The sequence below is a fragment of the Chionomys nivalis genome, chromosome 9 (genome assembly GCF_950005125.1).
Source record: "Chionomys nivalis chromosome 9, mChiNiv1.1, whole genome shotgun sequence".
Lineage (NCBI taxonomy): Eukaryota > Metazoa > Chordata > Mammalia > Rodentia > Cricetidae > Chionomys > Chionomys nivalis.
The window spans coordinates 34202944-34227013 of NC_080094.1; the positions used below are offsets into that span (position 1 = coordinate 34202944).

Below are 24070 nucleotides of genomic sequence, written 5' to 3' on the forward strand. Positions count from 1 at the left end.
AACAGTGGCCATAGCTTGGCTAAAGAAGTATTCATGGTATAGACCAGCATCTATGTTCTGTGCCTAATCACAGGATGCTGGTCAGTCTGGGAAACCAGATCCCATAGACCAAACATCATACCACAAACCAATGGAATACTTCAGTCTCTCACTCCCTCTGTCTGTTTCTTTGTGTTTGTCTCTGTCTATGTCTGTCTGTCCATCTCTGTTTCTCTGTTCTCTCTCTCTCTCTCTCTCTCTCTCTCTCTCTCTCTCTCTCTCTCCTCTCTCCTCTCTCTCTCTCCTCTCTCTCTTTCCCTCCATCTCTCCCTCTCTCTTATCCTCCCTCCCTCCTCCTGCAACATTTTGGGACAGAGTTAAGAAGACCTGCTGTGCTATGGCCTAAAAGCTCCAAGGGTATTCAGTTAACAGACATTATAGTACCTGGCTCCTCCATGTTCCTTGTCAAGTAGAGTATCCCCGAGCAAACATGTGGTATAAAATTTCCAGGCAGCCCCTGAAAATTATCAAAGCCTCGATGCCTTCCTTTGTTCCATGGATTTCTATGAAGGTTCTATTCTCTGCCCGTCCTGCCATCAGCTTATCATTATGGTTATCTCTTTTACTTCCACTTGAACTATCTCTTTTAATGAAGCTTCTCTTCAGGTTGAAAGGGAAACTCCTCTTTTGGTGAAGGCCCATTCATTTTGTAGTTGATATAATGAACTATTCTTTCTTTATGCTTTCCCACCTGAAGGCCCAATCATGCTCAAGGCCCTTTCTCCTAATCAAGTTAATTTCTGAAGTGTAATTATGTGTCAGCACTTTCTATAAACTTCCTGCCAATCCTCATGTACCTAACAGGAAAAAAAGTCTGTATAGGATTAACGTGCAACTTCATGCAGGCTGTATCCCAATACTGTCAAAAACAGTGCACAACAACCATTCTTGTATCCATGGTTGTTGTAGTGTGTATCTTTTTTCTCCTCTAGGAGTAACATCTTTTTCATTGCCATTTAGGAATAGAGCTACCTTTGTTTGACAGCAATGGGACTGTGAGCAGACAATGCAGAGGGAGCTAGATCTGGGCAATGAACAGTAACGGAGCTACAGAAACTGCTTGGTAGAAGAAAAGAGAGGAGAATCATAGAATCCTCACCTAAGATGACAGTTGTGATTTTTTCCTGCCTTCCCCAGCTATGAGTGGTCTTCAAAAATTCTATAGTGTACAGGAAGATAGAGACTGACTGAAAAGAATACCCCAGCTATAGGTGGTCTTTAGAAATTCTACAGTGTACAGAAAGAGAGAGACTGACTGAAAAGAACGTTCCATTCCACATTTCCATCCATCAAGTTGTCATCTGCAATGGGGTGGACTTCAAAATAATAGTGCTGGCTTGAAGTCACTTCTATCCTGTAAGTAAACCCAATACCTTATTGGTTTGCTACACTGGACTTTGATGAGATTATTTGTCTGTCATTGGTATTCTTATAAGTAATGAGTAGATAGGATTTCATGGATAAAAACAATAGTAAATAAAAACTCACAAACACAAGACATGGAAATGATATTTGTTAGAGATGTTTTCTGAAGTCTTTAAGAAGGAATGAGGAAAATAGTGACTGAAAAGATAATATTTTATTAAAAGTAACAGTAAGTGCCACTCCAAAATTAATGCATTCTAAACGTGGCAGGGCTGATTAGTGAGAAATATGGGACGATAGCAGCGGCTATGACTTTCAGGGAATTTAAAAATTGCCTGGGTGTGTTTGTCTTTTTTATCAGATGTGACTAATGAATGGGTAATGTCAATATCTATGACTCTAAACTCTATGACTCTAAACTTCTGCAGCTCTTATGACTCTTCAACACTGATCCCAGTCCCATCATGACATAGTATAGATATGAGAGCTGCAGGTTGTCAGTAGAAGGTCCTTTCGCTGAGCTCTCTATCTCATTTGTCCTAAGAGTCGTGTTGTAGACACTATATTCTTTACAAGGAAACAAGAGTTGAACAAGTCATGGACATATCATTGTGCTTCCAGGAAAAAGCTCTCTCTCTCTCTCTCTCTCTCTCTCTCTCTCTCTCTCTCTCTCTGTCTCTCTCTCTCTCTCTCTCTCTCTCTCTCTCTCACACACACACACACACACACATCATACGTGCAATATCAAAAAGGAACCCTTTGGCTCATAGCAGAAGAAATGAGAATCCACCTGTGCTTATGAAGACCCATACATAACACAGTAGTCTGCTTCTACCACTGCGGGAAAAGAGGAGGTTTTGAGGCTTGCAGTTACAAGCTGGGGTTTCTGGGTTAAAGTCTGAGCTACCATTTCTTTGCCAAGCAACCTTTGGCATTTTACTTGTTTCTTTTATGCTTCAGTATTCTCATTTGCCTTATTTGTAGGAACAATTACAGTGCGTATCAGATGGGGTTTTTGTCACAAGTAAATGAGACAACCCAAGTGAGGTGCTGAGACAAAGAAAACATTTGACACCGCAATATTTATGGCTTGTTCTTACTTATTTTTCATTCTGAAAAGACCAAGTTCAACTTGTTGTTTTTTTCTTTTCAAAATGGTTACCCTTGCCTTTCGTGAGTAGAGCAAAAGTGTACTCTCTTGTCAGTGGTGTAGGAGGCCACATTTTGTTCTGTGTTTTGAGTTCAATACAGAAAACATGAAAATCATAGATCATGGGGCTTGGATCAGATCTCGATCTCCCTCTCTTTCTCTCATTCATGTGTACACACATACATATATATGCATAGACACATATACATACACACAGACACTCTGCTATACACCTTGAAAAGGTTTTATGCTTCACATGGTTTTAATTTCAGGATTCTGAGCCAGTGTTAAGGCACGAGCACCTAGGAGTTGCACAAGTAAAGCCATGATGTACAGGTGGAGGGTTATTTAAATCTTGTTCCCGCTACAACAGTCTCCCAGTGTTTTTTTTTTTTATCACATATTTAATAAATATCCACTTCAGAGGATACATTATCCCAACCCTGTGAAGAACCCTACGCCCACCATACTTAACACATGGGGAATTCATTTTCCTTTTCCCATTTCTCCTTAACAAAACGTGACTATCTGGGGGGCTTCGCTTACTGCTGGCAAATGGCCATTTCCTGCCTCCAGACAAAAAGGCTTAAAAGAATTTACAAAATATACCCGCTGAAATCCTCAGAAGACATCTAATAACTTAGAAAGGAAAGAACGTTTTGATGAGTTAGGGTGAATGAATCAAGAACATGTGGATCCCATTTCCCCCGAGTTTGAATTTGTAGAGAGAAAAACTCCTTAGAAAAATGAACTTCGTAGATGTCACGGAACCCAAGGGAAAAATAGATGAGATGATTACCTGGCCTAATACATTCCTAAGCTGCCCTGCGCTGAGCTGGGGCACACCCAGGTCATTTGTAGCTCAATTTGGTCTGTCAAACACACACCCATCAGGGTCTAATTGTTTTCAGAGCAGAATTCTGAACATCAAAAAATCCTGCCATGGCTAGTGTTTTCTGCAATGAGTTTCAACACAGGGTTTCCTTGTCAAAGACTTTAAAGGAAAGTAACTGTATCACTGGTGGCAGATTCTGAAAATGTTGTATGTAGCGCATCTCCAGACCCAGGGCCTGATCCACAGCTGGATGGCAGAAACAAGGGCCAGGAGGGACAAGCCAGAATCAAACAGAAAATCATCATACCCCCAAGCCAAAGGTGCCTTCATGTCCAGGGAAGATTAACTTGCTGTGTCTGACTGTTTTATTTCTAGGAACAACATAAACATACAAGAGCCAAGAAGCTGACTTGTAGATTTATTTTAAAAGCTGCCTGCTGTAATTACTCAAAGAATGTATGTGCTGATAATTTTTTAAAGCTATTAAGTGCATTTCTTGAAAAGAGACATCTAAAATCATATTCAGAGATAGTGTGTATTAGTATGATATAAAAAATATACAAAGATTTTTTTTATAAAAGATAAGAGAGGGCCCCCTAGTACATATAAACAAAGTGTAGCAGAAAGCATTATAGCAACTCTCATGGATATTTAATGAGAGCTGAGATTATACCTTTTTCATAGATATCTGCTGATTTATTCACATGGGAATGCTTGCCAAAGGGTTCTAGGGGGCTAAAGAAGGAAGCACCTCTTTGTAGCAAAAGAGTATCAGACCCTCTGCTGTCCAGGCTGCACCCTAAACCCAGCCTTCTGCTTTTTTATTATAAGGACTTTTCAGGGAAAGATATATGTTCAAAGTTTCCACACTGAGGAGAATGAATATAATCTTTTACCATCAAACATCCTGCTTGAAAAAATTATTGAGATTAACTGACTTAATATCTCTCAGTTGGGAACTGGACAATTAAAAAAATACAAGAAGCTTTTCTCCCACAAATGTTGATGCAGTAGACTTTGGATATGGACCACTATTTGATTTATACTCACTTCCCTTAGGTGTCATTCATCTTATTTTGCAGAGAAGAAACAGGTCCAAAAGGCTGATTACACCTTCTCTCTCAGAATATCTTATCCCCAGACCAACGTCCCACCAAGTAGATGAGCTGCCTGGGTCATTAGTCGATCACTTTATTGTGTAACCTTTGTAACTGGCAGGGAAAACAGGACCACTAGGAGAGATCTGCTGGCCAGAAACAGTCAATATTTATTACAAAATAAAAACAGCTGAGTTATTCTTATGGCATATTCGGGCAATAAAGTCAGCACATAAAGTGAACATTTAATGTTTTCTTTAAAATCCTTTCAGAGGGAACTATCTTGGAAAGTGACACAGCATCTCCCAATAAGCCTAATAAATCCAGTTTCCATCAGCTTTAGGAGGAATTGCTGCAGGGTTCTGTAAGCCTCTAAAAAAGAAACCAAACAAACTAATCACAACAACGGGGGAAAAAAGCCCAAGATGAAGTTTTCGTTCTACAGTCGGTAGAATGTAAGAGAAATAATATCTTTACAGTCTAGCATGGCACTGCTTCTTCTTGAAGCTAAGCAACACCATGTGAGCATTTGCGTCAGCTGGGAGAAAGGGGAAATTTACATGTGCATTTATAGGCAAGTTTCTTGTGCGAACTGAAAAAAAACTACAACATTTAAGTTATCTAGTTATCTCCGTGTCATTTTAGAGTATGCCCAATGCGTGTGCTTGCAGCATCTCTTCAACCCTGGCTGACAAATGCTCCCGTGCCCAGTACCTGACATGCTGCAAGGCTGACACCCGTTCTATCAAAACAAGCTTAAAACTAGGATCAGATTCTAATTGTTCAGTCTCTCTTCTTCTCCTGTATCTTCGACTTTGGGATTAAAGATGCAAACATTTCATTTTGACCAGATTTTAGAAACTTGATGTCATAACTGTAGACCCCATTTTTTTCCCTATTATCTGCTTAGGGATAATGATTGATTGTCTCACAAACGGACTCAAGATTTTGGTGTGGACTTCTAAGTCATCTGCAAATTTAAGCAAAGCCAACAGGACCTAATTGACAGGGAATATGATACTGAGTGAGCCCTTCTGCCCCTGGACTCACAGTGACATCCTCCAATATTGTGAGATTAAAGATCAATACTCTTGTGAAATTTCTTCTAGTGTGTTGAGCCAAAGATTGAAGAAGCAATTGCTTTGAGAGGCCTATTTGAATTTTACAGTATAGAAAGCAGCAATGCCATCACCGAGAGAAGTCAGTTCTCAGGAAGCCCTCCTTGCTCTGACCTGAGTGGGGAAAAGTGAGACAGTCCCGGCCTTAGCTGAAGTTTCTGAAGCTAAGTCCTGGACCAGACCCTTGCCAGTAAGAGTAAATCATTTAATTTGGCACTGATGGGAAATCTCTCTTTGTTCCTCTCTGGGATGAACTAGATGACAATGACAGGTTTGAAGACTTTTTTCCTTCAATCAAGACCGCAGGAGTCCAGCTCAACTATTATACATGGCAAGGGAAAGCGTCCTTTTCCACTCTTGTTAAAAAGTAGCAGAGGCACATGCTCCCAGTTTTCAAAAGAGGTATTTAGAGTGTCCTTCACCAGGACCTCCTCGTGTAGTTTTTATCTGAGGACCAACTGCATCCTCAGAGCTTTATTTTCTATTTATAAAAATATCACATCATTTGGGTAATCAGCACATTTAATTTCACGAAGAGCTTTAAAAGTTGGCTATTTTCAAACTGCCATGTAATCCAGATCAATTACAGAAAATCAACATGGCATTCTCTCCTCCCACACTAAATAGGTCAAGGTCATTGGTGCTCACTCTAAAGACAAACACTATTTGAGTCAGTGGCCATCTTTAAGACACGGAGCTATGACGGGCAAATATTGTTTGATGTTTCTTGTCACCTGAGGTGCTTGGAGAATCAATGAGATGAAAGATTCATAGGTCAGACTGTGACATAATGACACAGGCAATAAAACTATGGCTGTGTCAGTGGGCCTGATCCAGAAGATGCATATCAATGGCAATAATCCTGAACTGGGAAGGGCATGGTCTGCCCTCCCTTGTTTACAGACTATGAAACTGGGTTCAGAAAGATGTAGATAATTGTCTAGAATTGTTTAAGAGAATAGGAGAATACAATTAGAACTCTCTTTTTCAATTTCCAGTTTATACTAATCTACATACCTAACCCTGTTTAAAATTTGAATAACTAGTGGTCAGTACAATTAAGTCATAATTATTCTACATATTCTACTTCAGAGAGCCACAATTTCCATTCTTGGTGCATAAAAAAAGCAGTAGTCTCCTCCTGTCAAGGCTCATGATCATTGTGGAAGAGCCAGAGGCAGTGGATAACAACAGATGTATCTTCGGGACACAGAAGAACAGCTATGAACAGCTATGCATGGTTCCTCACAGTAGATGTACAAAACACATACAGTCGCAAGCCAGACATACTCCAGTACGGAAATGGAAAACGGGTATAACAATACATCCCTTAGGGAAAGACAATTTTCTCTGACTATAAACCCTGGTACCTCCACTATGCTCCAGTGGAAGGCAACATATATGAGAATACTTGGTCATGATTGGTCTTGATTCATTTTTTTTATTTTTAAAAAAGGAAACGAAGTTAATTGTATAGGGAAGAACTGAAAAGAATTGAGGGGTGAACATGTTCGCTCAAAATACAGTGTGTGAAACTCCCAAAGAACTAAGGCAAACTTTTTTAAAAGGAAGTTTAGCTGCCTGCCTCTGCTATTGATAACCTCATGCATATGGTCCTGTTTGCAGTCTGCCCCATAATCTTGTAGACTTCTTAAGAAATTTTGTAAAGAGACCCGTTCTCTCTCTAACATAGCAGTCCCAGCCCTGGTAACATTGCGCTCATGTAATTTGAACAACCATTTTGTTTTGTTTATAAGACCTATACTCTAAAATCTAGTTTTAGAAGGTCTCTGTGTCACATGTTCTGTGTTTCTTCAAGGCCTCCGCTTAGTCCTTGTTTCCATGAAAATATGTTTCCTATCTATCTTGAGGTTACAGCAACAAAGGAGGAAGACACGGTCATCAGAAACTAATGTATCTCTAGCTTTTCCTTCTGTAGGAAACATTCTTATGCATTTGTCTCAGACACAATACTCAATTATTTATTTTTTTCTAATGTAAACACTTGAAGGATATGATTTGTTTCACCCAAATTAGTTGTTAAGTGAAACTGGAAGAGGGTTGTCAGGGGAAGGAAGTGAGAATTAAAACTAGTTGGGAGAGAGAGGAGGGCAAAAGGATACAGAAGTGATCAGTGAATTACTATCTAGAATAGCACAATGAATCCCATGGGATTCTCTGATTAATGTGTCAATAGTTATAGAAAATGTCCTTTAAAAAATCTCTCCAAATGATTTTCATCCATTAATCAGTTTTGAACTCTGCGCCCTAACTTAAGTTTTATCTTGGGTTGTTAAAAGTAAATGTGGCTAACCATTCAATTTTGCTATAAGATACTTCATTTTACCCCCAATTTTGATGTTTTTTACACAAGGCAACAGAATGGACTCCAGGATTCTGCCAGCTGTCCAACAATCTGTGACATCTTCAGCAAATGATCTTCCCAAAGCAGGCCACCTGCCAAATGGCAGGGAACATAACAGCTGGTACCTCTGATGCCCCATACCTCTAAGCTTCCCCAGTACTCTTATTTCCCAACTCCCGGTGGCAGAGAAATTCCAGTGAGAGATTCTAACTAACCTATTTTAAGTTCCTTGCCTAAGTTTGGCTGTCCTGGTAACCCTAGAAAACTCATCACTGGCCTTGGAAGTCGGTTCATATCATGGTATGAAATAGGAACCTCTTTTACTTTGAACTACCACACTTGCAAAACTAGTTATAGAAATGGATTCCTTGAAGAGTCTTTTATAAATATATAATAGTCTGTGTTATAGAGCCTAGCTGTCCATCATTGAGGGTAGAAACTCAAGGTAGGGACCAAAACAGAAGCTATGGAGGAATACTGTTTACCGGCTTGCTCCCCTTGACTTGTTCAGTTTGCTTTCTTTGATAACCCAGAACCACCTGACCAGGGATGATCCCATTCACCATGAACAGAGCCCTTCCATACCAATCATTAAACAAGAAAAGGCCCCATAGGTTTGATCACAGCTAGTCTGATGGAGGTATTTTCCAAACTGAGGTTCCTTCTTCACTGATGCGTATAGCTTGTGTCTAGTTAAAAAATCAGCAACAACAACAACAACAACAAAAAAAAAAAACACCAGCATACTACTAAAGGCTATGGGACAAAATGGTTTCCCTCCTTTAAGAATAACTTTTTATGTACCTCTTATATATTTCTTAGAACTCTTTTTAGACCCCTATATAAGAATCCCCCTTGCCTATTGAAATATATCCCCACTTCCTGAACACTTCGGTTTTTTGGGTTATCTCTGTAATGCTTTAGGCTCCTTCTTTTTTGTGCCAATGTGATGGGCAGATCAATCTGAGTTAGAGAGTACCAACAGGGGAGGATGTATATATGTGCCTCATATATGAGGGTGGGCACTAACAGGGTATGCTAATATACAAAAGATGATAAAAATTGTATGAATACAATTCTCCTAGGCCTTGCCATCTAAATGCTTGAACGAAAAGCATCAAGACTCAAGAAGTTCTTCCCCATATAGTAAGAACGATGGGGAAAGAGCTTGTGGGTGGTCTTACCTCAGTGTCTCAGAGTTTCTGATGGAAGTCAATGGAAGCATGTTGGCTAGCTGACTCCTAAATTACATTATCCTATGAAGTATGGCTCTTCCTGAGCTGATGAGCACTATGGAGCTTGGCTGCACCCTGGAGGGGTTTCAGTTTCTAGTGCCAAGACTTTGAATAGTCTGTGGTATAGATGATAAAGTAGCATGAGGGTGGAAGTGCTGGGGCTCTCTTCACTTGGGAAGCTCCAGCACAGGGCACGATATGTTAGGCACAAATGCTGAGACGACTTGCTGAGAGATAATAGATTCTTTGAGACTTGACTTACCTCTAAAAGTGGAACTGAGGATAAGAAGGCAAAAGAACAAAACTGGCCTTCGACAGCCAATCTAGCACTTGGCAAATTTCAACAAAGATATTCTGAGAGTGGGAAGTATTGTGTATGTGAGGAAGGAAAAGAAGAAGGAAGGAAGGAAGGAAGGGAGGGAGGGAGGGAGGGAGGGAGGGAGGGAGGGAGGGAAGAAGAAAGGGAGAGAAAGAGGGAGGAAGGGAGGGAAGGAAGGAAGGAAAGAAGGGAGGGAGGGAGGGAGGGAGGGAGGGAGGAAGGAAGGAAGGAAGGAAGGAAGGAAGGAAGGAAGGAAGGAAGGAAGGGAAGGAGGGAGGGACGAAGGAAGGAAGGGAGAGAAAGAGGGAGGAAGGGAGGGAAGGAAGGAAGGAAAGAAGGGAGGGAGGGAGGGAGGGAGGGAGGAAGGAAGGAAGGAAGGAAGGAAGGAAGGAAGGAAGGAAGGAAGGAAGGGAAGGAGGGAGGGACGAAGGAAGGAAGGGAGAGAAAGAGGGAGGAAGGGAGGGAAGGAAGGAAGGAAGGGAAGGAGGGAGGGAGGGACGAAGGGAGGAAGGGAGAGAAAGAGGGAGGGAGGGAAGAGGGAATAAAAAGCCTACGATCTATTCAGGTCATCAGAGTTATTCCAGAGGAAAAGCAGCATGGCACACCTCAAAGCCTGTTAATCAAGTTCTTTAGTCATGTTATACTTGATGAGCATCATGGCTTCCACCTCCTGACCCTCTTGAGTAAGTCCAGGGATACATTTTTAGAGGCGCATATGCGGTTGCTGATTCTTACTAGCACAACCCCATTCCTGCACAAGATACAAAGAATTCAAAGATGGCACTTAGTTTTCTAAACAGACAGATTCCAACCTTAGATTCCTCCAAAACTAAGGCTGACAATGAGACTAAAATAAAGTCATTACCAGAAGGGAATTCTGAATACATCATTTATTCCTTCTCGGCCCCTGTCTATTGGGTACACCCCTTGTTTCAGGAAACTGAAGGAAAGCACATTGTATTCCTTGTAAACAATCACCCACAGGAGCTGGAGTTTAGCATGAAGGATATAATTTTCCAATCATCAATGTAAACATTATTTCACGTTTCATTTAAAACCCCCTTCTGGGAACCATAACAATCCGGTGGCATTTCATGTCAGGGACATGAGGCAGATCCCACACTGTTTCTTTCCTTCCTCCCTCCTCCTCTCCATCCCTCCGCCCCTTTCTCTTCCCATCTTCCTTTCTGCCTCCTCCTCTCCAATGTGATTCCAAAACAAAAGTGACAAACAGTTTTTAACACTGCATATGTTCAAAGACCTCTGCCAAGCAGGGGAAAGAATAGCCTTGGCAGCGGAAGCTAAAGTGTCACAGTCCCTCTGTGATCTGTAGTGAGGAAACCAGTGGCCCTGTCCTCCACCTTGTCAAATTTGCATGAGAACTGCATCTAGACCAGTGAGTGTTTCTTCTGTAGATTCCAAATTGTGTTTCCCAAGCTGGAGGAATGTATTCAACTCCTTAATAAACCCTTGGTTGGTATCTGAATGCTTGGAAGCACAGGGAAGTGACAGGGCCAACTACTTCCATACAATGTCAACCAATATCTTAGTGAGTGAACCCTTACAGTGTAATTATGAGGGCCTAGATTTGAATTCTCAGCAGTCATCTCAAGTCAGGGGTTGGTCGCACATGCCCACAGTGGGGGTGGGGGAGGTGGAGATAGGAGAAAGAGTTGCTGGAGCTTGCTGGCCAGCCGGCATGCCCAGTGAGCTCCAGGTAAAGAGTGATTGAGTGCTGGAGGAGGACAGCTGATGCTCTCCTCTGGTTTTTGTGTGACTTTCCATGGAGCACAGACATGCATCACAAACGTACATGCACACAGGCACACACACATGTACACACACAAACACACACGACCAATGTCTTTATTTTTAAAGGCTATTCATGATAAACATAAAACCAGTTTTGGTTTACAGCTGCCACTGGGAGACCCTGCAGTTTGGGTAACACCAGGTAACATCCGAAACCTCAGGTAGGAATGAAGCTGATTCTGCTCCCTCTACACAGCCTCTCAGCTCATTGAGCCACATCTATATTTATGCTACTTAAAGTGACAAAAAGCTACATCACAGGGGTTGCACTTCCCCCACAGGGCACAGAGTAAACCATTGAAATGACATAGAAATGATACTTAACATTTTTAATCACAATCTGTTTGTGTAAAATCCATAGTTTAAAAAAATGTGTTGGGAAGAGGCCCCAACGGGAGCGTGTGGTACAGTGAAGCTTCTACCTTCCTCCAATATAGAAGAAAATCAACTTTGAGCTTAAAAATGCAGAAGTGGAATATCTCCTGTGTCATTCAGTTTTAACTCTGACTAGGTACTTACTAAATGAAACAGGGGTTTCCCCCAGTGATTTGCTCATTCCAGAACAGGATCTAGGTCTGCTGGGCAGAAGTAGCATTCTGATGAAGCAAGTCATGAAATCTCCATTGACGAGTTAGAGAAAAACTACATATCCTACAGTCTGCATAGATGAGCCTATGGTTAGCCTCAGGTGAAGTATGACCTCCCAGCTGAACGACTGTACCTTCCGTAGTTTTAACAAGAACTTCCTGGAATGCTAAGCATTTGCCTTTCTGTTGTTTTGTAATTGATGTAGGCTCAGATTCCCTCCACTGTGCAACCGAGATCTGATTAGAACTTTAAGATGTCAGTGTATCCGTTCCTTGGAAAGCTAGTGATTTCCCTTAGACTACATGGTTTATGCCTTGTCTCCTAAGACTTTTTTGAAGAGTTAACACATTCACTGTATGCTATACCATGCCTGCTCCCTTGGGGAATTTAAAATATTGAATATGACCCCAATAAATTGGAACTATCTTAGAGCATCTGGCCCTTTTCAGCTTTTAAAGTGAGAGACATCCTGTTCTGCTTCTATAGGAAAATTACAACTAGGTACACTGCCACAGAGACCAATAGCCAAATGCCATATGAGTCCCTGGTGTCCAACAATAGAGCAGGTACCATACAAACATTTCCTAGGATAACTTCCAGATATGAGTGGGGGATGTCTCAGAGCGTTGGAGTGGGGAAATCATGATTTCACATGAAATGATATTTTTAGGTGCAAGAAAAATGAGGAATGTGAGAAGCTGTATATGATATCCCACAGCAGACACCTTGAGTTAGAAGTATGAGCCCTGGTCCCACTGCACATTTCCATAATATCCCTTTATTTTACTTTCCTATTTCTGTAATAGAATGACTCCTTGAGAAAAATCGAGCACTTACAGAAAGGTTATTATTCTACCTGCTGTCAATTTTTTTAAAAAGCCAATTCATAACTTTCCTTTCAGTTTGGACTCGGCAAATTCGAACATTTATTTTAGCTGAAGATGCCAGTGCATAGCTCACTTGTCCACCTCTGATGAGACCTCTAGTTTCTTACTCTGTATGTTAATACTTCAATCATGTTTTCTATTTCTTTGCCTCCCCAGTGTGTCCTGTGTTGTGGGATAATGCATTTGGCTGGTCTTCTCATTGCCATAACTCAGCTCTTAGCAGAAAAAAATTCCTTTTGGGTCTTTAAGTTTTCTAGTTTTCATCTCTTGTTCTTTGTTGTTGCTTATTTTGTTTTTTCCCTTGGTTTTTCTGTTTGTTTTGTAAATGTTGCTTCATCTCATTCACAACTGTACAGTTTGTTCAGCCAGGCTCCCTTTGGGACATTCTACGGTGTTTGTTAATCTGCCATGAAAAGCCATTGTCTCACAGGTCAGATGTGGAGCAAACTAAGCTAATGGGTAATGGGATCAGAACATGGACCAAAGGACTCCATTTGGGACCCTCATTGTATGGAAAAGCTTTTCCATGGCAGCTGCTAGTGGCTTGTGAAATTACATAGAATCCAGCTAACTGTTGTATTCAGAAAAGAAGCATATCCACCCTAAAGACTCAGAAAGAAGAGGGTTAGTAAACTGTGAAAGCTCACCAATCATGTGACATCAGTCATTTATTGTGTGACAGCTGAGCCTTAAGAGAAGTTGCCACTGAATTATATGCTCATCTGAAGAAAGGACGAGAGGCCACTGATGGGAGATTGCATTATCCATATTCCCATTTTTAAGGGAAAATGTCACGGATTTGATCAACAAAAGGTCCCAGTGCATGTTCCCTTAACATTAAGCTCAAGGCTGGCCTTCCTTCATTCAAAGCTGACTGACTGGCCTGTGAGTTGACAGATAGAATAATGATGGAGCCATGTGATAACCTAGGTGAATGACAATAATGATGGTAATATGATCATAAAGTAACAGTAATTGGGGAACTATCAGAATGAGAACAACAAGGACTGTCATGTTTTTTAACTGTGTGTAGTTTGAGATTCTGGTCACCTAACAAACCTGATCCAGGCCTGGTGTTGAATGGCTAAGACTTCCTTTTTGTGTACTACAATTCATTTCTATGGCAATTCTCTTCTGCCTAAACTAGTGTGTTTCTTTCATGCTATCAGACTGACACTATGTTGCTCTTTCACTTTGCCTCTCTTGGTTTTATATTGAGCGGTGGACATGAATAAGTGGCTTTTTTATTGACGAATTGGTTGGATATCTAAAATAAGCTTGTACTTGATTATCTTCAATATCATTCTTTCTTTATACTTTCATTTAAATATGCCTTATAACATTTCTCTTCATCTCAGTGAGTATATGAAAAGTTGACTTGGGAGCATTGGCCAAATATTTAGTTCTTGACTCTTCTGTATTTGTCCAGTTCTATACTGGACACTATATTGAAGCCACCTTTACAATAGACATCACCATGTTTGCTGATATTCAGGTCTTCCTATTATGTAAGAACTTTATTTATTATTCCTTAGCTATCAGATATCTTTCACTGGAATAAAATATGAGGCAAAGTTATATGTAGAATTTCTTTTTTTTTTTCTGTGTTTTCTATGTTGAAGTGACATTTCTGTCAGCCTGGGTTCCTGATGAATCCAGTGACCTCTGACACTCAAGACATGCAAATAATGTGATCAACAAATAAACATTCCTTCTTTATAACACTAAAGCTGGGGGATGTTTTTAATTGTGGAATAAGCTAGGCAACTCAGTAAAAACAACTTTCAAAACCTCTAAAGTGTTAAAACCCATCCTTGCTACTTCCTTTTATACTGTCATTGCCATCTAAAATTCCGCACGTTTTACCTGGATTTTCTGCAAGGGTCTCTTAGTTGACCTCCCTGTCCATCCTTCTCTGATATTTCTAAAGGACAGTTTCCAAAAAGCAGTAACATTTACTGCTTAAAGATCATGTTCCTCCCTTCCCCCAAAGTCTGCAGGAACACTAAACTAAGAGTGTGGTAAAGCCTCTCTGTTAACCACAGTGCCTATTATTCTGCCAGTCTCCAAATTTGTCTCTTGCCATTCCTCCATCAGCAATCATTATACTCCTTACCCCTTGGCAGCAGCTCGCTCTTGCCTCACTCTGCTTTTGTCTTCTTGTTCCTTCCTTGTGGAACATTTTACCTCAAGAGCTCTGTGTACCTTAGATCATTCTTTCTCATTATAAAAATCTTTCTTTCAAGATTCTAGCCTCAGAACAGTCTCGGTGGCTTCTGAAACCACATCGCCTCATAACCCATTATGTAGTTATGAAGCTTGATTGTGTAAAGAATTCTTTGGATTGTCTTCTTTCTTTATTTACTTAATTTGTTTCTCTCCTTCACAGACTATGAATATCAAAGGAGAGGGATTATTTGTTTTAGTGCTTTGTCCCTGGAAGAAATGTGCATGTTGCTTTAGTGGATTTCAGTAAATATTTATCAAGTGAGTGAATTAATGAAACACTCACTGAAACAATCAAGATGTCAAAACAACACTGCAACAAAAGACAAGTGAATTGGAAGCAATGTTCATTCACAGATCTTTAACCTAGTTTGTTTGGTTAAGCAGAGCAAACCCTAAATCAAAATAGTATTAAATAATCAGTTTGCATAACATTTATCTATCATCACTTATAATTTATTTTCTAAATTCTTATTTATTTATTTTACATTCCTACTGCAGTTTCTCCACCCTCCTCTCCTTCTAGTCCCTTTCTACCACTTCACCTCTAGAAATGCCCCACCCGCATCCACTTCTCCTTCCTATTGGGGGGAGGACAGGCCTCCCATGGATATCAACAAAACATGGCATATCAAGTTGAAATAAGACTAAGTTCCTTGCCTTATATTAAGGTTGGACAAGGTAAACCAGTATGATGAATATGGTTCCAAAAGCCAGCAAAGAAGTCAGTCCTTTGTTGCCACTGTTAGGAGTACCATAAGAAGACCAAGCTACACAACTGTAACATATATGTAGAGGTATACTTATAATTTATTTATTCAGTAAAATCTAATGTATCCAAATTAATTAGCTGACACTCTTTAGTTTATATTTAAACAAAGAAGTCCTAAAAGTTAACCAGCACAAGATATATTTAATAGTTCCCTAACTAATGTGTTAAACAATCAAAATGTCCTAAATTTTTTACAATGCCTAAAATGTATACAAGGATAGGATATGAAATCAAAAGGTAGGCATTTGTGGGATAATCTTTTCATATACTGTAGACATGTATCTCTGTCTGGTACTTTCTGACTGGTTTAATAAAAAGCTGAATGGCCAATAGCTAGGCAAGAGAGAATAGGAGGGACTTCTGGGGAGAGAAAGAAACTCTGAGAAGAGGGGCCGAAAGACACCAGTGAAATATGGAACAAATTTAACATATAGAATGGGATAGAGGTAAAAGCCACATGGCAGAATGCAGATCAATAAAAACAGGTTAATTTGAGTTGAAAGAGCTAGTTGGAAAAATACTAAGCTAAAGCCAAGCTTTCACAAATAATAAGAATTTTCCATGTCATTATTTGTGGGCTGGTGGGTCAAGAAAGTCTGACTACAATAGGCTCAAAGAGAGACTAGGCAAGAGAAGTTGGTAGGAAACATTAAGAATTTTTTTTTTTTTTTTTTTTTTTTTTAGAAAATAACTCTTTAAACAGTCTACCTTGGATTAATATGTCACTATAATTTGTCAATGAGCTGTGTATATCAGTAGTATGTCTTACTCTTCATCATCAGGTTCTCAATGGGAGGTGTTTATGGCACTTGTAATCTTAGGTCAAGATGACAAATTTGAATTTCTTCAGTTTCTATATTCTAATCATTCAACAGAAATGAAGGTAACAGGGCATGTTATGTTTTTTTTCTGCAAATTAAAAGGCATTATTATAAGGAACATTTTCTATGACAAAGACATATGTGGATGATAAATGAGTTCAAAGCAACTCAACTTCTTTCTCTGGCTTCAATGAGATTGAAGTGAGGAATGACTGTGAGACCTGAGATGAGAGACCAATCCCTGTGATTTTCAGCACTTGAGTATCTTATCTAACTTTTTGTTGCTAGAAAAGGGAGATCATGGCAGTAACTACCCCAAGTGCCCCCAAAAGACTGCGGTACAGATAAGACATGTTTATAAGTTGAATGTATTATTCTCTTGTTTTACTTTTCCTTGTTGAGGCAAGTATCATCGAAATTGAAGTCATAGTTCACACACATTTCACATTTGTGGAGAGGGAGGAACAGACTGCAGACTGTACATATCTGGCCATACGATTTTTACATCAACCAGAGGTTAAGGATGTTTATATCTGGCTATGGAATGTTGAAATTGCAGTAACTGGAAGATGACATCACTGTTTCTTTACATACGAAGAAGAACAAAGCTGGTTCTCAATAGGAAACGTTCATTTCCATACTCAGCCATTTCCAAATAGGTCTGTCTCCTTCCCAGAGAGAAAGCTAAATTCACAATCATGAGTGAAAGCAAAAATTAATTATTTAATTGCTATCTAACAAGGAAAAATCAGAACAACAGAGGAAAACACAAAAGACCTTGCCTGAAACCCTCTTTCTGTTCTGAGAGTCAAGGGACAAACTCCTGGAGTGTATGACTTCCTGTTTCAGCTGTATTGCTGCTTTATTTAAATAAGTAATTCTCTTGCTTATCACTCAGCATGTCCCAGCATAGTCCATACACTTTACTAAACGAGTAGAAATAGAGATGAGATGAAAGCATTTCATTTCACAATAGAAAAGGAAAAAAAAAGTCTGGCCATAACAGCCTAGTTAACAATGATGTAGTCTTATTGCAGTCCCATACCTAGCAGTCATATCAGGAAAATATGGAGCCTGTTAACAGATATTGCTTTACGGCACAGTCCCCTGACAACAAAGACAAAGCAGGTTGTCTAAGGAAAACGGCACGGGAAGAATGAAGAATCATCAGGAAATCCATTCCAAACTCCTGCTCACACACACCATACTGCCTGGAAGACGCAAAGAGAAGAAGAAGGGGCAAGGAGTCTGCTCTCCCAGCTCATCTTCTCCACCAAACCTGTCGTTATATCTACCTCAGCCAAATGATTCGATGAAAACATTTAATCCTATGTAACCCAAAATGAAGAAAAGTTTGATGCCACTGACATAAGGACCAGGTCTGGGTGATACTGAGGCGGTTCATTCACTGGCTTTTAACATAGGATCAAATCACATTGTCGGGAATGTTTCTTATGTTGGCTCTCTTACCTCCTGGTGATTCTTGGCCAGCCATTCCTTAATCGTGTCTAGGGCAATGACTGCAGCAGGTTCATTTGGAAAACCTAAATAAAGAGCATAAGGAAACAAATAAATAAAACATGGAAGGGATATAGAAGTCAACCAAGAATTAAGAATGTATTGATCTTAGTTTACATAGTATTCCATTCAACAAGCAAGTAAAATAAGGCTGGTGGTGATAAATTTTACATGGATATGAAACCTTCAATCAATAACCTGGTATAGACTAGCTCTGTACCAGTTCCAAAAAAAGAGAGAAGGATTTAATAAAGATAACAACAGCATCCACATATACTTAATAGCTTATAATGTACTTTATTCTCTTCAGTAATGCTCAGATCAAAGTTTACTCTTAGCCTCAGTTTCTTTTGTAATTGAAAATAGACTTTTTTACAACATATAGTAATTACATCCCCCCAGATCCACAACACGCACCCAGTTCCACATCCTTTCTTGCTCTCTTTCTCCCATTTGAAAATAAGCAGGCATCTAAAAAGAATATCTAATAAAATAAGACAATATAAAAATAAACCTGAATAGGAAAAAAACAAATGAAGAGAAAAACAAAGAGCCAAACTAAAACACACACACACACACACACAAGAAACATACGGACACAGAGACACACATTGGTAACCAAAGAAATCCCGCAAAGTACAAAAATAGACACCTTAATATATAAAGAAACGACCTGTACTATAAAGGGAAAAAAGAAAATAATGCCCAGGTGAAGCATCAGGAGGCAAGAAAACAAACAAACAAAAAAGCAACTTCCAAAAACATTGAGTTTGTTTTGTGTTTGCTATACCTCTTCAGTTTTAAATCCCAGTCAATGTGGCTCAGAGAAACATGTGGTTGGTGTGGGAATCACTGGTTCAATGTTCTATTAGGGAACTGCCACAAAGTAAAGAAGATAACTTGCCAAATAGCTAGCTATACATATGACAGAAATCTATTATCAGTAGTCAATGATGGTTATTCCAGCACTACAGATAATGTCTGGGATGAAAATCACATCAACTAAACGGACCTTCTGGTATGGTTTGGATTTTATCACAGCAGCAGAAGTCACAGTTATGTGTCATCTCAGCATGAACACAAACGTTTGGAACGACAAACACACACCACTATGATTGTTTAGCTAATGTCACCTGAACATATCCCTAGACCACCAGAATCATTGCATTGTCCAACAGAAGTAGAAGGAGTAACCTGCAGACTCGAATTTCTCTGATGCTGTTGAGGAGGAGACAGAAGGGACTAAATATTATTGAAATGCTTTTTAAGTACTATACTGGCTCCTTAATCACCAAGTATCAATTTCTTTCCTATTAGCTCTAACTTTCTGGATTTCCATGGCCCTATATCTCTCATTTTTCTTTGTTTTTTTTTAGTGTTTAAATATTATCTACAAGTACACAATTGAATGGTTGTTACTGTTTATAAAGTTTCACAATCATCACTGTCCCCAGAGTACTTTAAAGATACTCTGTAACCATCAGTACTCATTTCAAAGCTACTGTCTTTTCTGAATCCCACTACCATCAGTTTCTCCTTCTGAACTTTCCAATGCAACTTCTTGTAGCAGGAGGCCACTTTTTGGTTCCCAGCTGCTCGGCCCCAAAATAACGATACAAAAACTGCATTAATTAAATCACTGCTTGGCCCATTAGCTCTAGCTTCTTATTGGCTAACTCTTACATATTAATTTAACCCATTTCTATTAATCTGCGCATTGCCACATAGGTGTGGCTTATTGGCTAAAGTTTCACCATCTGTCTCCTGCAGCTCTATGGCTTCTCTCTGACTCCATCTCCTTTCTCCAAGCATTCAGTTTAGTTTTCCCTACTTATATCTATTCTTTTGCTCTATCAGGTCAAGGCAATTTTCTTTATTAATTAACCAATCATATTCACAGCATACAAAGGGGAATCCCACATCACATTCTTTTGTGGCCTCTTTTGTCTGACCAATTCTTCTCAGGTTTTTTTCTTAGATATGTCAATAAAATGCTTGTCATTCCCAAGTTCTTACACCTAGCTTTCTTCCTACAGTCAATCTTAGCCAGTTTCAGCATTGACCACTACATTGTCTGTGAGATGCCTTCTATTCCTACATTCTACCTTGGCTAGTTTCAGCATCAATTGCTGGATTGTGTGTTGGATGCCTTCTATTCAGGGTCTCTTGTGCATTGTCTGACTTGGCAAAGAAAGAGAGGTGTTGCTATGTGGAGAATTCCTCTGGTGGCAAATACATATGGCAGTGTTTAGGCTGACATCTTGATCTCAGTAGCCTTCAGAGAATTGGTGGGAAAGATGAGCAACCACTGCAGTGCCTTCATTTGCGAGCATTTGAAAACAAATAATTGTTTTTCTGATTGGTTTTCTGCAGGATTTGCTAGAAATTACATCAGGAAGATGGGGGCCAATGACACAGGACCAAGATCCATGTCCTTTAATTTATAAAAAGTGGAAACCTCTGTAATATGAAAAATGCCACCATGTTTTGAGTTCTTATAAACCCCTCTGTAACATCTAGAGTTTATTTTCTTTAAGTAAATGCTTTGTAATATAAGACTTTTAAAATTAAAATAAAAGAAGTTCCTAATTAAAAATAGTCTATTAAACAAACTATTTTGAGTTATTTTCTAGATACTTTTTAACAACATCCTGTCCAATAAAAGCCCAAAGTCTAGGGAAGGAAATAAATGAGTAAACACTTAGCCACAAAACAGCAAAATGAATAGAGTAGGGTGGGAAAACACAGATGAACAGACTAGGCAGGAAATAACAGAAGTTTGGGAGATAGACACTCGAAGTAGCCATTGAAGAAACATTGTCCTTAGAAGAAAACAGCCAATGTCAAGGGACTAATGGAATAGATAGGGAAAGTAAAGGGATATTTAAAAAAAAAAAAAAATCAGGATGAGTACATGGGGCTTCAAAATGGAAGTAGACCGTGGATTTGCCACCATGGGGTTAGCCAGGGGCCTTGTTCAGTCCTCCTTTCCCTGAGTGGAACACTGGCACCTGTAGCCACACTTTCCTCAATGCGCTCGGGCACAAAACCACAACCTGTCTTGTTCATACCTTGCTGGCTATGGCAGTGCCTTTCTCTGAGTCTAAAGAGCTAAACAGTGGCATAAGCACTTTTGTCTGTGCTACTCTTCTAGTGGCCTCAGGTGCCCCTTATAGACTTGTCTTATTTTTCTCTGCTTATTCTCTTCTCAAGAAATTCTTCTCCAACTTCAAGGTATATTTAGTAATTACTCAAAAGATAAAATTATAGGGGTACAGATATCTAATAAATATTGTCATCACATTCAATTTCAATGGCCATCTGTATTAATGCTCACCTTTAGAAGACATAATTCCCCACAGATGAAATTAGACAAGTTCTTACAGAACCATAGCAACCACGGTAAGTTCTCAATTATCCCTGACCCTTTGGTCACTCTCTCACATACATCAAAGCCTCTGGCAAGGAGTTATGGTTTTCATCATGATCTCAGGGGTCTCTGCATCCCTGACTGATGTCAACACCCAAGACTGTGACCCACCAAATACCCAGTTGTCATGTACTTGACCTGTTCATCTTCAAAATCAACGTCCTCCATTCCAGATCCCTCCTTCTTAGGTCACACATTGGACCTCGATGTAACATTTTCAATCTAAGGTTGTAGAGTGAAATGCCCAAAGCCTGTTTCCTATTTAGCTTTCTCGGCTGCTTTCTTGGCTCTTCCTCTTTACAAGCATTTGATGCCTCCTCTCTTCTCATGCTAGTCCCCATTAATCAGCATCAACACTTCTGGATGCTCTGGCTCCTTTCTGCTTCTTAAGGCTCATCTCTCATTATATGCTACTTGCTTAAATAGAATCTTACTGGGTGCTTTTTACTGTGTTTTCTTACATGGTCATATAATTTGTGTAAAGATAAAAGATGATAAATTATTAAAATTAAATTCTCATACTGTAACTAGTAGGCCAGACTATTTGGTGCTCAGACCATGGTGACTTAGGATGTATTATGCATTCCTCTATAGTGTGACTTCTAATGAGCTATAGCCCTTGTACAAATGGCCAGTCTCAAGAAAAACAACTTAGGCTATAAACTTTACTGCTCAAGGAGAAAGTAAGATGCCAAGCCATCTATTCAAATATTGACCCTGAGCAAATGGTCAACAAAATAAGAAGTAAGTAACTTCCTATTCAACTACTGCAAAAGACTTCCAATCCTCCTAAGTCATGATATCCCCTCTAGGAATTTGCCTACTGCCTTTAGATAGTGTACTTCAAAAATTTCTTTCTGTTTGTCTCTAACCGTGTGTCTGCTTCTTTCTTTCTATCTCTGTTTCCATTCATGTGTGAGTGCACATGTATGTTACATATGCATGTATGTTACATGTCAGAGCACAACTTGCAGGAGTCACTTATCTCCAGCATGTGGGTTTAAGAGATTGAACTTGAATTATCAGGCTTGGTCTCAAATACCTGTTCTCTTCAAGTCATCATAATGGTTCAATGACGTTTCTCTGTGTCTGTGTTTTGCAATATTCTTTTTTAGCTGGCTGCACTAACCTCACCCATGCTGGTAAGTTGCCCACCTAAGAAGGTTAAAGAAGCTTCTGTGGAGGACAAAGGTGGACCACAATCTATAGTAGGGTAGGCATTCACTTTGTTTGTCTTTTCTCTAACTGCTATTCCATTCCTGGCTTCTTTTTGTTTTGTTTTCCTTAAGTCTTTAACCCATAAATGTGAATCCTAACCCCCAAGTCTGTAAAAGCATTCATTTGCTTAAACTCCAGTGGCTACATTTGGCTGAGATTTCTTTGGGTAAAATGAAGTTGTCCTGGGTGTTTTACACCCAAAGATTAGAGGCCTAAATTCATGAGGACAAATGACTAGAAGGATCGCCAAAGTTCATCAGGACCCAGAACATGATGGGATCATTCTAAATGGGACCTGTGGCTCCAGAACGTTGTCTGGTTTTTGTTGTTTTTTTTTTTTTTTTTTTTGTTATTTTTTTTCCCCCTAGAAGGTTGTGGTGATTGTGCTTGAGCTTATGGCATTTTCTATAAAGTGAGGAGATCAAGGAAAAAATCCCCCATGGAAGCCATGTGGTCAGCAAGACAGGAATGATCCAAACAGGTGGAGTACCCGAAAGAGGACAGTTTAAAGGAGTTCAGGGATCCTAAACGTTCATGAGTCACCTAAACTCATCAGCAAAAAAGACAAAGGTTAATTTGGGTTTAGCTACATGGTCTTAAAGACCAAGTGGAAAAGCATAGCCAACAATAAAACCATTAGTATTACAAAACAAAAGTGTATTCACCCCACCAGGATTCTATCTGCATCTGCTTCACTCAGGAAGACTAGTCTTCCTAAAGCCTCACAAAGATAGCCATTCAAATGACCAGTTCTAGCTCTCTTAAAGCGTCATTGCCAGTTCTTCTTGAGTATGTCCACATTATTTTTCATTATTTCTTGGGGGAAACTGTCTGAAAGAATTGTTAAGAGTATGTAAAAGCCTTAGAGAATCTTTGTTTCGTAGATGGGTAAGTGATGATGTTGAAACCTTAGAATTAATAAAAAGAGTTAAAACTATTGAGATGATTAGGATGGCATACCTTAGCAGACTAAAAATAAGGTGACATGGTGATGTGATTGTGGCTACTATTCTATGTGAGCAACAAATAGGTAGGCTGGCAATTTTATATTTGAGTTTGTACTTTTGCAACTGCCAATCAGGATGGATGAAATTGAAGAGATGAAAACTAGAGAACAGTCAGTACATAATGATATTGGGATAAAACAGTAATAGGTATGGGTTTTTGTCCTAATAAAAGCAATAATTTTGCCATTAAGGAAATACTTTCTACAGCTGTTGCTATTCAGAAGTGGAATGTAGGGAGAAAGGCCTCCTCTTCATCAGAAAAATTAAT

At 39.5% G+C, this 24070-nt stretch overlaps 1 protein-coding gene across 6 annotated transcripts in view; it reads right to left on the reverse strand.

Moving 5' to 3' along the window:
- Positions 1-24070, reverse strand: part of Macrod2 (mono-ADP ribosylhydrolase 2) — a 1826063-nt gene that overhangs the window by 496455 nt on the left and 1305538 nt on the right. For all 6 annotated transcript variants that reach the window (XM_057781066.1, XM_057781065.1, XM_057781064.1 and 3 more), the window contains exon 8: positions 18100-18173. In XM_057781066.1, coding sequence (XP_057637049.1) covers positions 18100-18173 — 74 coding nt within the window. The remainder of the gene's footprint in view (positions 1-18099; positions 18174-24070) is intronic.